We start from the raw sequence: 12,708 nt of genomic DNA, 5'->3' as shown, positions 1-12,708 counted from the left end.
TAATCTGCTCACGGCTAGTTAAACTAACTGGCGTGTAGCTGGCCTGGTTTATCCCCTCCTCTCTTTATAACAACAGCTGCAGTATTCCAGTCGTTGACTCCTGAAGTGTTGTGCTCAGAATATCTGAAATTTCCTGCCGTTTATATCTTGAGATGTACTTTATTCTCTTTCACTGATGTTGAAAGCCTCACTACATCTCCTCCTTCTATCTTCTCCTATGTTTACCCCATCCGGTATTTCACACTCATTCACATTAAGTACAGTGTCTCCTTGACTTCCCCCTCATGTCAGTGCAGAGGGTTTATCAACAACCTTCCCCACATCCTGCACTCCAACACACACACACCTCCCACAGAGACACTTATCTTTCCTTGGTTATCCTCCTGCTCTTCAAAAGTCATAAAACATCTTAGGTGAGATCAATTAACTTGCATAGAGTTACAGAGAATCATACAGTAAAGATATAGGCCATTTGGCCCACCGTGTTCTGAGAGCTTTAGTGAGGAGGTCACTCCTAACATTCAGGCTGCAGATAGTTGGGTGACCATCTGGATGAGCAAGAGGAATAGGCAGAGGGCGCAGGGTTCTCCTGTTGGGGGATGTACTTTCAGGAGAAAGCAGCAGTACCCAAGACCATGGCACTGTGAATGGCTCTGAGGTTTAGCGGGGAAGGATGGATGCAATCAGGATGATCATGATAGTTGGGGGTGGGGGGAATGGACCAGATGTTCTGTGGTCACAAACCAAGGACCCAGAATGGCATGTTGTCTCCTTCAAGTGGAGGTTAAGGACGTATCTGAGCGGCTGCAGAACATCCTCAAAAGTGACACAAATGTCACAGGTAGAAAAATGGGTGAGGTCCTGCAGTGAATACAGGGATTGAGGGAAGAGGTTAAGAAGTAGGACTTACAGGGCATTGCTACCTATGTCATGTGCTAGTGAGAGGAAGAACGGGAAGATATGGCAGATAAATGTGTGGCTGAAGAGTTGTTGGGGGGGGGGCAGGGACTTAAATATTGAGATCTCTTCTGGGGCAAGGGTGACCTGTACAAGAGGGACAGGTACACCTGAACTGGAGGTGGACCAATCTCCTTGCAGGCAGATTTGCCAGTGGTACTACGTAAGATGGGTTTAAACTCTATTGACAGGCGGTGGGATCCTGAGTCAATGGAAAGGCGGAATAGTGATTGAGGAAACAACAAAATAAGTTGAACAAGCAGGATGAGTAGGAGTATGGCAAAGAGTGAAGAAAGTCTGTAGGATTAAACTGCATTAATTTCAATGCAAGAGGTCTGACATGTAATTTGGATAAACTCAGGCCTTGGATAGCTATGTGGACTAAGATATCCATTACAGAAACGTGGCTGAGAGAGGGACAGGACTGGCAGCTTAATGTTCCAGGGTACAGGTAGTTTAGGCAGGATAAAGGTGGGGGGAAAAGAGAAAGGGGGGGGTTACTTCTTTTGATTAAGGGGAGCATTACAGCACTGCTTTAAGGTGACGTTACCGAAGGATTATCTAGCGAGGCTTCATGTGTGAAGTTAAGAATGAAGAAGAGGATGATCACATTGTTGTGATTGTACGATGCATACAATTAATCCTTGGAGACTGGGGAGAATTTTAAGACTATTAGGGTTGTCATTGTAGATTTTAAGTTTCTTAACATTGACTATGACTGCCAGAGGGTCAAGGCCTTAGATGGGGTGGAATTTGTTGTGTGTGTGTTCAGGAAAGTTTTCTGAAGCAGCTTATAGAGGGTCCTAGTAGGGAGAAGGAAAAGCTCGATCTACTCTTGGGTAATAAGGATGGAGAAGTTGTTGGCCATGGTGGATTTAAATAGATCAAGGACAATGGAAGCAGACAGATCAATTGTCTTTGTTCCTGCCATGTGCTTGGAGTTGGAGGTTGCCATTTTGTTAGATGGAGTTGGTTTGCTTTCTGTATTTAAGTAAGACACAATGATACTTCAGGCAATCTGATGTACTAGAGATAATTTCCAAATAAGAAGTTATTTGTGAGATGTACTTTGGTTGGACATAACGTGCAGGTTTGTAAATGTTGGGGTTGGTACCTGCCTGGAGTGATTCGATCTGGTTACTGAAGAGAACAAAGAGCCATAAATTACTGACTGTCACTTGCTGGGAAGAGGGCAATAAATAGATGCTGGCCTAGAGCAGAGCCAATAAAAAGGTCAATCGGATGACCTACAGCCAATGACACTGGAATGTAATATTTGAATTAGTAAGGAATGAGTATAAAAGTGGATGCTTCAAGTGGGCTGTCAGCGATAACTCTCTCAAGAGACCCACATTCGCAAGGAACAACTCCCATGCCATGGGCTGGGTGGAGAAAGGACTGATCATCTGGCCAACGGAGATCCCCTATTTTATTTTTATAAATTGGACAAGTCATCTGAGTGAGTATTGATACAGAGGGAACAGCAGAATTCATGTTCTAAGCTGTTGGTCCGGGGTCAACATAATAATATTGTTGTTTGTGCAGAGACAATAAAGTGCGAGTTTTGATTCATTCCGAGTTGCGTATGAATTTCCTAACCTAGTTCCGTTGACAAATGGTCAACAAAGTGACTGAGGTCATGATAAGAGCACTTTGTGACCAGTGACCATAGTTCTTTTAGTTCTGCTAGTCTTAGTCATGGAAAGGGACAAAATTCATAAACAGGAGAAAGTCTGCAGATGCTGGAGATTCAAAGTGACACACGCACAATGCTGGAGGGACTCGGCAAGTCAGGCGGCATCTGTGGAAATGAATAAACAGTCTCTAGCAAGTGGGAGGCTTTTAAAAGTGAGATATCAAGACTTCACTGTTTATATGTTCCCATTAAAGTAAAAGGCTAGGAGTTGGGAACCCTGGATGTCAAGGGATATTGTAACTCTTGTCAAGAAAAAGGAGGATGCTTGGATCAGGTACAGGCAGCTGGGAACGGGTAAATCACCAGAGGTATATAGAGGATGTCAGAGTGTACTCAAAAATAAAGTTAAGAGGGCCAAGAGGGGGCATGAAATGGCATTGGCAGAGAAAATTAAAATTCTCAGAGATTTTAGAAGCATACGTATTAAGGGGAAAAGAGTGACAAAGGAGAGAATAGGACCCTCAAAGATCTGCATGTGGAACCACTGCAGATGAGTAGAGTTTCTGATGATTATTTCTCCTCTGTTTTTGCCACGGAGAAAGTTATGAAGACCTGGGAGCATAGCAAAGTTAATGGAGATGTTTTTGGAGCCATCCATATGACAGTAGAAGAGGTATTGTATGTGTAAAGGTGTGTTAAGGTAGATTAATCCCCAGTCTAGATGAGGTTTATCCAAGAACATTATGGGATGCTGGAGAAGGCACTGTGGGAAATCTCACTGAGATATTTACCACATTGCCGTCCTCAAGTGAGGTGCTGCAGGACTGGAGGATAGCAAATATCTGCCTTTATTTAAGGAATGTAAGGATAGGCCTGTTGGCCTAATGCCTGTGGTAGGTAAGTTTCTGAGGGATAAGGTATATTTGGAAAGACTTTGTTTGATCAGGGCATGGTGTTGTGTGTTGGAGATCTTGTCTTACCAGTTTGAGTTTTTTGATGAGTGGCGAGGATAGTTGACTAGGGAAGGGTGACAGACATAGTATATGTGGATTTCAGTAATGCTTTTGATAAGGTTCCACATGGTAAGCTCTTCTGGAAGGTTACATTGCATGACATCTAAGTAGTGTTTGCAAACTGGAAACAAAATTGGCTAGATAGTAGGAAACAAGGTGATGTTGGAACATGTTTCTCAGGCTGGATGTCTGTAACTAATGGTGTGTTCCAGAGCTCTGATTTGTCATCTATATCAATGATTTAGATAAGAATATATGAGGAATAGTTAGTAAGTTTGCTGATGACACTAAAAAAAGTGGTGTCATAGACAATTAAGGATTGCATTGGGACCTTGATCGACCAGGTAGGTGGGTTGAGGAATGGCAAATGGAATTTAATTCAGGTAAGTATGAGGTGTTACATTTTGATAGGGTGATGTTGCAAGGATATTTCTCAGACTGAAGCTCCATGACTAGTGGTGAGCCTCAGGCGTCGGCGCTGGGCCCATTGATGTTTGTTATCTATGTCAATGACGCTCATGAATGAGAATATATGAGGAATAATTAGTAAGTTTTCAAATGACATTAAAAGAAGTGGCATTGTAGGCAGGGAAGAGGAGCATCAAGGATTGCAGCGGGATCTGGATCGGCCAGATAGGCGGGCTGAGAATGGCAAATGGAATTTAATTCAGATAAGTGTGATGTATTACATTTTGGAAGGACAAATCAAAGTTGGACTCTTACATTGAATGGAAGAGCCTTGGATACTGTCATAGAACAGAGAGACCTCGGATTACGGGCGCATAGTTCCTTTAAAGTGAACCACAGGTAGATGGGACAATGGAGGAGGCTTTGGCATGCTGGCCTTCATCAGTCTGGTAACTTGGTAAATTAAGTTGGTAAATTGCTTTATTATTGTCACATATACCAAGGTAGAGAGAAAAGCATTGTTTTGTATGCCATCCATACAGTTCATTTCATCTCATCAGTGCATCGAGGTAGTACAAGGAAAAGCAGTAACAGAATGCAGAATTAAGTGTTACAGTTACAGAGAGAGTGCAGAGAATAATGTGCAAGATCATAACGAAGTAGATTGAGAGGTCAAGGGTCCATCTTATCGTACTAGGGTACTGTTGAATAGTCTGATAACAGTGAGATAGAAGCTGTCTTTGAGCCTGGTGGTACGTGCTTTCAGGCTTTTTATCATTTGCCCAACGGGAGGGGAGAAAGAAGAAATGAGATCGTCTTTGATGATGTTGGCTGCTTAATCAAGGCAGTGAGAAGTATAGACAGAGTCCGTGGGGCGGGTGGGGGGGTCTGCTATCTGTGGCGTGCTGACCCATGACGTGAAATGATGGACATTGATTATAGAAGTCAGGCAGCAATGTTGCAAATGTACAAGTCATTGGTGAGGCCGCATTTGGAGTATTGTGTTCAATTTTGGTCTCCCTGTTACAGGAAGGTTGAGATTACACCGGAAAGAGTGCAAAGAAGTTTTATGAGGATGCTGCAGGACTGAACATCTAAGTATTAGAGTTTCTACAGGCTGAGTCGTTCCTCCTTGGAACATAGGAGTTGGGGAATTGAAAACTGGAAGACATAGCTTTAAGTTTAGAGGTGAGGGGTTAAGTAAGAACCTGAGGGACAAAGGTTTTTACATGGGGGGGGGGGTTGGTAGATATATGGAACCAGCTACCAGAGGATGTGGTTGAGGCAGGTACATTAGATACATATAAAAATATGTAGATAGGTATATGGATGGGAAAAGTTTAGAGGGATATGGGCTAAGTTCTGGAACATGGGATTAGTTTGAGTGTGCACCTTGGTCAGCAAGGGCTGAAGGGCCATTTTCTGCACTGTACAGCTCTGTGACTCTGTGTACCCATCTACACAAATGCCATTTACTAGCATGATTCAAGTGCTGGTCTAAAAACATTGTGAGAGTCTCTGCCTCCACCACCCCCTCAGGCAGGGTGTCCAGATTCTAAACACCCTCAGGAGAAAATATTGCTCCTCAGATCCCCTCTGAGTAACCCTCCCCTTGCCCCAAACCTATAGCCACTGGTGATTGATCCCGTTATAAGGACACTTTCTGACCAGGTCACCTACCTATGCCCCAAATGATTTTGTTGTCCTCAATTAGGACCCTCCCCCACCCTACACCTCCCCTCCCCTGTGCTCCAATGAGCTGTATAGCAGACCCTTCAGCCCACTAGGTCCATGCTGACTACTGAGGTCCCATTTTTACCCTCAGTCTGCGCTCATCCTAACTCCAGAAGGACCTGTTTCTGTGCTGGGTTAACTTCACACATTCCCCTCAATTCCTGCCAGTTACTGCCCTTCACCCAGACACTGGGGGGCAAGGTTTAGAATGGGCAGTTAACCCACCAACTCACATGGCGTTGGGATGTGGGAGGACACCACAGGGAAACGCACGCAGTCATTGGAGAACGAAGTACAGACTTCACACAGACATCATCAGAAGTCTGGAGCTGTGAGTCATTTTGGCATCCCAAAATATTTAAGGAGCACCTGAGTCAAAAGTTGAATCGCTAAAGCAGAGAGAGCTACAGGCCAAGTGCTGGGAAATGGGTCAGCAAGGGCACAGTGGGCCAAATGGCCTGTTGCTGCACTGTGCCATCCCATGATTCTCAGAGCAGGTAAATTGCTGTTCTCTATTTCAGCCTGAAAAAAAGATTGCTGGCTTGCTGCTCACCTACAGATGGCTTTATGCAGAAAACCTAGTCTGATCCTTGATGTGCAGACTCGCCTACAGAGGTCAGTGAATGGTGTGAATGGTTGAAGTTGAATGATTGTGGCAATTGATGTCCAGATAATATCAATATATACCTGAAGATTTCACTGGAATAAAGACTCTATTCAGCCACTCTAGTGCTTCCCATAGTTAAATTCATTGTGGCTTTTGTGGGTCTTCAATCCACATTGGTCCCATGACACTGAACATTGAGACATTTGCACCAATCCAATCCCACAGCCAAATCCTTCAACATTTGTCCAGATCAGTCATGTCCCCACTCTGAGTGCATCTTGTGCTCTCTCTTTATATTGTTCAACATGCTGATTTACCAGTCCAGGTCCTGAGAAAAGGTCAGTAACCTGAAGCATTAACTCTTCCTCGTTCATCAGACACTGCCTGAGTGTTTCTAGCATTCCAGACCATAAGGCCATGAGGCATAGGAGCAGAACAGATCATTCAGCCCATTGTGTCTACTCCACTATACCATCATGGCTGATTTATTATCAATCTTAACACCATTCTCCTATTTCCTCCCACAACCTTTGACACCCTGACTAATCAAGAACCTTTCAACCTCAGCTTTAAATATACCCAGTGACTTGTCCTCCACAGCTGTCTGTGGCAATGAATTCCACAGATTCACCAACCTCTGGCAAAAGAAATTCCTCCTCATCTCTGTTCTAAAGAGATGTCTTGTATTCTGAGGCTGTGTCCTCTGGTCCTAGACTTGTCCACTATAGTAAACATCCTCTCCATTTCCTCTCAATTTAGGTCTTTCAACATTCAATAGATTTCAATGAGATCCAACCACCCCCCACTTCATTCTCTAAACTCCAGTGAGTATGGGCCCAGAGCCATCAAATGGTCCTCATGTGGCGACCCACTTCCTAGCGCTCTCGAACCGGCTCACAAATAGCCAGCGCGCCGGCACAAAGGCCAGTCCCAAAAGGGTGCCAGGTCTGCTTCGCCAACAAAGGGAAAAGCCTGCGGGGGTTTGTGAGTACGTGCCCCTACAGCATCCGCGCCCGGGGAGGGCGGGATCAGGGAGGCTTTAAAGCAAGGCTATGAAGTTCGAATAAAATCTTTCTTTAACTGCAGTTTACTGACTCCGTGTTGTCATTTTAGCGTTGCGTGTAGCACACCGCTACACTCATATGTTTCCAGGGATCATTCTCATAAACCTCCTCTAGACCCTCTCCAATGTCAGCACATCCTTTTTTTAAATAAGAGGACCAAAACCATTCACAATGCCCCAAGTGCAGTCTGACCAATGCCTCATTGAGCCTTTTTTTTGTACCAATATCAATTTATACACCAATCAATCAAGTGCAACAGTTTTTCCACTTTCAAAACTCTCCCTCTCAGGATTTTTCAGACTGCCATTGTCAGATATGACGATCAATCATCACTCATCCAAACCTCGTACCTTTCTCTCAGTAGTTAAGCTGGCGATATCACTCAGAATATTCATGGAACCCATGAGAAATGGGATGTGGCCGGATAAAACCTGGCAAGGCAAAAGAAACAACGTGAGTTTAATGCAAGGAGCCTGATCAGCAAGAGCAGAGAAACTTCGAGAGTTAATCGTCACGTGGAAATATTGACTGAAAGAGGGGCAGGACGAGCAGATCACCGTTCCAGGCTAGAGAATCCTCAGGCGTTACAAGGGAGGAAATAAAGGAGGGCAGGAACTTGGCATTATTCACCAAGGAGACCATCAGTCCAATAACAAGGGAGGACGGCTCAGTAGGTTCTTCACACTCAGTGGGTAAGAGTGTGGGAAATGAAAAGGGGGCAATTACTTTACTGGAAATATACTACAGGTTTCTTAACAGTCAGCGGGAGACAGAGGAGCAGATCCAGAGACTAAGCCCAGAGATGTGTAAGCAAACCAATGTTATAGTAGTGAAGTCTCCAACGTCCCCAATAATACCTTGGATTACCTTTTGTGAGAAAGGTCTGGAGTAGGTGAAATTTTTCATATGGATGCTGGGCAGCTTTGTGAACCAGACTGTAGAAAGTCCAACAAGAGGTGGGGCAGTACTGGATCTTACCTTGGGGAGCAAATGCAGGCAAGTGGTTGTGGGGTCAGTGGGAGAGCGCTTTGAGAACAGTGACCATAACTCAGTCAGGTTCAGAGTAGTCAGGGAAAAGGACAAAGATGGATTGGACATTGAGGATAAGCTGGAGGAAGGCCATCTCAATATCATTAATCAGCACCTGGGAAACGTAGACTGGGACCAGCTACTCAGAGGTAAATCTGCATCCCACACGTGGAAGCCATTCAAAAGTGAAATGGTGAGAGTTCAGGAGAAATGTGTTCCCCAGAGGGTGAAAGATGTGGAACAGCACGTCCAGGGAACCATGGATGTCCAGGATATCAATAACAGCTTAGCAATTCAACACCAGCCTCCCCGCAGTATAAATCACCAAGCTCTAAACCTGGGCCTGTACTTGCACCAACATACGTAGCACTGACAGACAGACGCAGCCTGACTGACAGAGCCACTAGTAACGGGCGTGTTGAGGGCTGCTGGAAAAGTCAGGAATATAAAGAGCCCAACACGAGTGAATCTGCAGATGCTGGAAATAAATAAAAACACAAAATGCTGGCAGAACTCAGCAGGCCAGACAGCATCTTTGGGAGGAGGTAGTGACGACGTTTCGGGCCAATGGAGGGTGCTGATGAAGGGTTTCGGCCCGAAATGTCGTCACTACCTCCTCCCATAGATGCTGTCTGGCCTGCTGAGTTCTGCCAGCATTTTGTGTTTTTAATATAACGAGCCCACTGGGTTCAGTGCAGAGTGCACTCCTACTGAATCAACATAACCTGTGCATTCCAGTAAAGGAACAGAAAGCATGTGCTACCACTTACATCATGAAGTGCTTCCTGTGCCATTGATCGGAAGGTCAGGATCACTCCAATGATCATCATTCTCTTCAGGACATTTTCAGAAGCTGGAACAACACAGCAGGAATTAGACCTAAGACAAGATTACCCAATTCTTCGGCCAGTTGTGGTACTGCCACCCCACTTCTCTGTCCCATGCCAGAGTCATGGGCAGGGGGAGGGGTCACCATGAGCTTAGAAGGGGAAGGGCTCTGTCCAAGGGACAGGAAGGTGTGGAGGAAGACAAGAAACTTCCAGGCCCATCCCCTAGACAACCATTCCAGACCTGAGCCTACCTTTCAGCCTGACCTTGGGGATCCCTCCTGCCCAGAGGCAGAGCCAGGTGCAGGGGAGCTGGGCAGGGAGAGGGAGCAGTGGAGGCAGAGACTTCCTCCATGATGGAGGTCCCTAGCCTCCACAGCCCTCTGAGGAGGCACCCTCCCTCTGAGATGGAGGATGGGTCCCCTGATGGAAGGGAGTCCACTACTGGGGATTGGGAAGAGTTTCAGCCTTTGATCCCTCGGGGAAAAGACAAATCCCTTGATTCCTGACCCCAAGCTCTTGTCGTGGGGACCCTCCTAGAGCTGGCTGTGAAGGTCAGGTCTTCCATCCTGACCCCACAGATGTTGGGAGCTGCCCACCTCAGGAACAACAAAGTCTGTATGTCGTTTCCCAGCCTGGTGGGACTGTGACAGGAGACCAGCCCCTCGTGATACCATTCTGGCTCAATGCCCCAAGCAGAGGATGTTGGGGAGCATTCTCACGCTCTTGACCAAGTCTTCCCCATCCCTGTGGAGGAACTGCAGGACGTTCTGGAACAGAGGTGACATCATTGATGGGTTTGCCAAAAATCATTTAGGGAAGTGGGCCAAGGGGTGACAAATGGATCTCAATATAGGTAAATGTGAGATGATGCATTTTGGAACGTGACCTTCCAGCACAGGACTTGTGCAATGAGTGGTGGGACCCTCGGGAGGGGTACAAGTGCTGTCACAGGTAGACAGGCTGGTGAGGGTGTCTGGCACACTGGCCTTCATCAGTCAGGACACGAGTACAGGGGTTGGCACATCATGTTGCAGTTGTACAAGTCGATGGTGGGACCGCACTGGGAGCACTGTGTACAGTTCTGGTCACCCTGTTGTAGGAAAGACGTGGTTAAACTGGAAAGGGTGAGAGGCAGGCACCCTAGAGGGTCTCAGCTACTCAATCAGCAACTCATTCATTTCCCAAACACTCCCTCCCCCCACCACTGGCTGCATGGGTCACTATCTACAAAATGCACTGCAGCTACTCCGAGAGCACCTGCTGAACTCACCAAGAGGACAAGGTCAGGGGAACATTGCCACCTGCAGGTTCCCCTCCATGTCACACACCAACCTAACTTCACCCTTCCTTCATTGTCACAATATGTAGAGAGGCCGTCCACAGGAAAGGTCATTCTGGATCTGCTGTTGGGCATGAACCAGGTTAGGTCTCAGATCTCTCAGTGGGTGACCACAAGTCCCTGACTTTTACCAGTGCCTTGGAGAGGGATAAGAGCAGACACTACTTGGGAGAGAGATTATGATGCTATTAGACAGGAACCTGGGAACGTAAATTGGGAACAGATGTACTCAGGAAAAGGCACAATAGAAATGTGGAGGTATTTTAGGGAGCACTTGCATGGGGATCTGGATGGGTTTATCCCATTGAGGCAGGGATGAAAGAATCATGGTTGACAAGAGATGTGAAATATCGGATCAAGAGGAAGAAAGAAGCTTACTGAAGGTTTAGGAAACAGGGATCAGACGGGGCTCAAGGGAGTTGCAAGGTAGCCAAGAAGGAGCTAAAGAGTGGACTTAGGAGAGTTAGAATGGGACATGAGAAGGCCTTGGTGAAGTAGGGTTAAAGAAAACACCAAGGAGTTCTACGCATATGAGAAGAACAGGAGGATGACCAGAGTGAGGGTAGGACCGATCAGGGAAAAAGGAGGAAACACTTTTGGATAGGTACATGGAGCTTAGAAAAAGAGAGGGATATAGGTAAGCCTAGTAATTTCTAAGGTAGGGACATGTTCAGCACAATTTTGTGGGCCGAAGGGCCTGTATTGTGCTGTAGGTTTTCTATGTTTCTATGTGACTGGAGTCAGAGGAGGTAGGGAAGTTCCTTGATAAATACTCTGTCTCAGTATTCAGCAGTGAGATGGACCTTGATGAATGTGAGGACAGTGTAGAACAGGCTTATAGGCTGGAACGTGTTGATGTTAAGGAAGAGGATGCCCTGAAACTTTTTAAAAACATTAGTATAGGTAAGTCCCTGGGGATGGACAGGATATATCCCGCGTTACTGCGGGAAGTGAGGGAAGAGATTGCTGCACTTTTGGCAATGATTGCTGCGTTTTCACTGGCCATAGGAATAGTGCCGCATGATTGCAGGGTGGCCAATGGTATTCCTTTGTTCAAAGAAGGTATAATCCTGGTAATTATAGACCAGTGAGTCTTAGGTCAGTGGTGAGCAAATTTTTAGAGAGGTTTCTTAGAGACAAGATGTACGAGCATTTGAAGAAATATAGTCTGATTAGGGAGAGTCAGCATGGCTTTGTGAGGGGCAGGTCATGCCTCATGAGCCTGATTGAATTCTTTGAAGAAATGACCAAACAAGTTGATGGAGCCAGAGCAGTGGGTGTGGTGTATATGGATTTTAATAAGATGTTTGACCAATATTCATTCAGAAAGTCAGGAGGCATGGGATCCAGGGAAACTTGGCTGTGTGTGGATTTAGAATTGGATTGCCCACAGAAGATGTTGGTTGTTGATAGTGCATATTCTGCCTGCAGGTTGGTGACCAGTAATGTTCCACAGGGATCTATCATAGGACCCTTGCTCTTTGTGATCTTTATAAATGACTTGTATGAGGAAATGGAAGGTTGGGTTAGTAAGATTGCAGATGACACATGGGATGGTGATGTTGTGGATAGTGTAGAAGATTGTCATAGGTTAGAACAGGACATTGACAGGATACAAGTGCCTACAGATCCTTCAAAGTTGCTGTGCAAGTTGACAGGGTGGTTAAGAAGACATACTGTGTGTTGGCCTTTGTTAGTCAGGGGATTGAGTTCAAGAGCTGTGAGGTAATACTGCAGCTTTATAAAACCCTGGTTAGACCACACTTGGAGTATTGTATTCAGTTCTGGTTGCCTCATTATAGGAAAGAATGTGAAAGATTTAAAAAGGGTACAGAGGAGATTTACCAGGATGCTCTCTGTATTAGAGAGCATGTCTTATGAGGATAGGTTGAGTGAGCTAGGGCTTTTCTCTTTGGAGAGAGGAGGATGAGAGGTGACGATAGAAATGTACAAAATGAAATGAAGCATAGATCGAGTGGACAGCCAGAGACTTTTTCCCCCGAGATGGAAATGGCCAATATGAGGGTTATTCAAGAGAGACTTAGATGGGCACCTGGACATTGAAGCTTTGGACACTACCTCACTTTTTAA

General features: G+C 45.6%; 1 protein-coding gene and 1 long non-coding RNA gene across 4 annotated transcripts in view; one reads left to right on the top strand and one right to left on the bottom strand.

Annotated features, from left to right (window-relative positions):
• LOC132384738 (nck-associated protein 1-like) overlaps nt 1-12,708 on the bottom strand; it is a 103,652-nt gene that overhangs the window by 12,190 nt on the left and 78,754 nt on the right. For all 3 annotated transcript variants that reach the window (XM_059956173.1, XM_059956174.1, XM_059956175.1), the window contains exons 25-26: nt 9,219-9,301; nt 7,770-7,850 (exon numbers count right to left, since the gene is read on the bottom strand). In XM_059956173.1, coding sequence (XP_059812156.1) covers nt 7,770-7,850; nt 9,219-9,301 — 164 coding nt within the window. The remainder of the gene's footprint in view (nt 1-7,769; nt 7,851-9,218; nt 9,302-12,708) is intronic.
• The window catches only part of LOC132384739 (uncharacterized), a 155,052-nt gene that overhangs the window by 63,721 nt on the left and 78,623 nt on the right, over nt 1-12,708 (top strand). The window contains exon 2 of the long non-coding RNA XR_009509005.1: nt 6,270-6,363. This is a non-coding gene — a long non-coding RNA (uncharacterized LOC132384739). The remainder of the gene's footprint in view (nt 1-6,269; nt 6,364-12,708) is intronic.

This window comes from Hypanus sabinus, chromosome X1 (genome assembly GCF_030144855.1).
Source record: "Hypanus sabinus isolate sHypSab1 chromosome X1, sHypSab1.hap1, whole genome shotgun sequence".
Classification (NCBI taxonomy): domain Eukaryota; kingdom Metazoa; phylum Chordata; class Chondrichthyes; order Myliobatiformes; family Dasyatidae; genus Hypanus; species Hypanus sabinus.
This window is presented reverse-complemented; position numbering and strand designations above follow the sequence as displayed.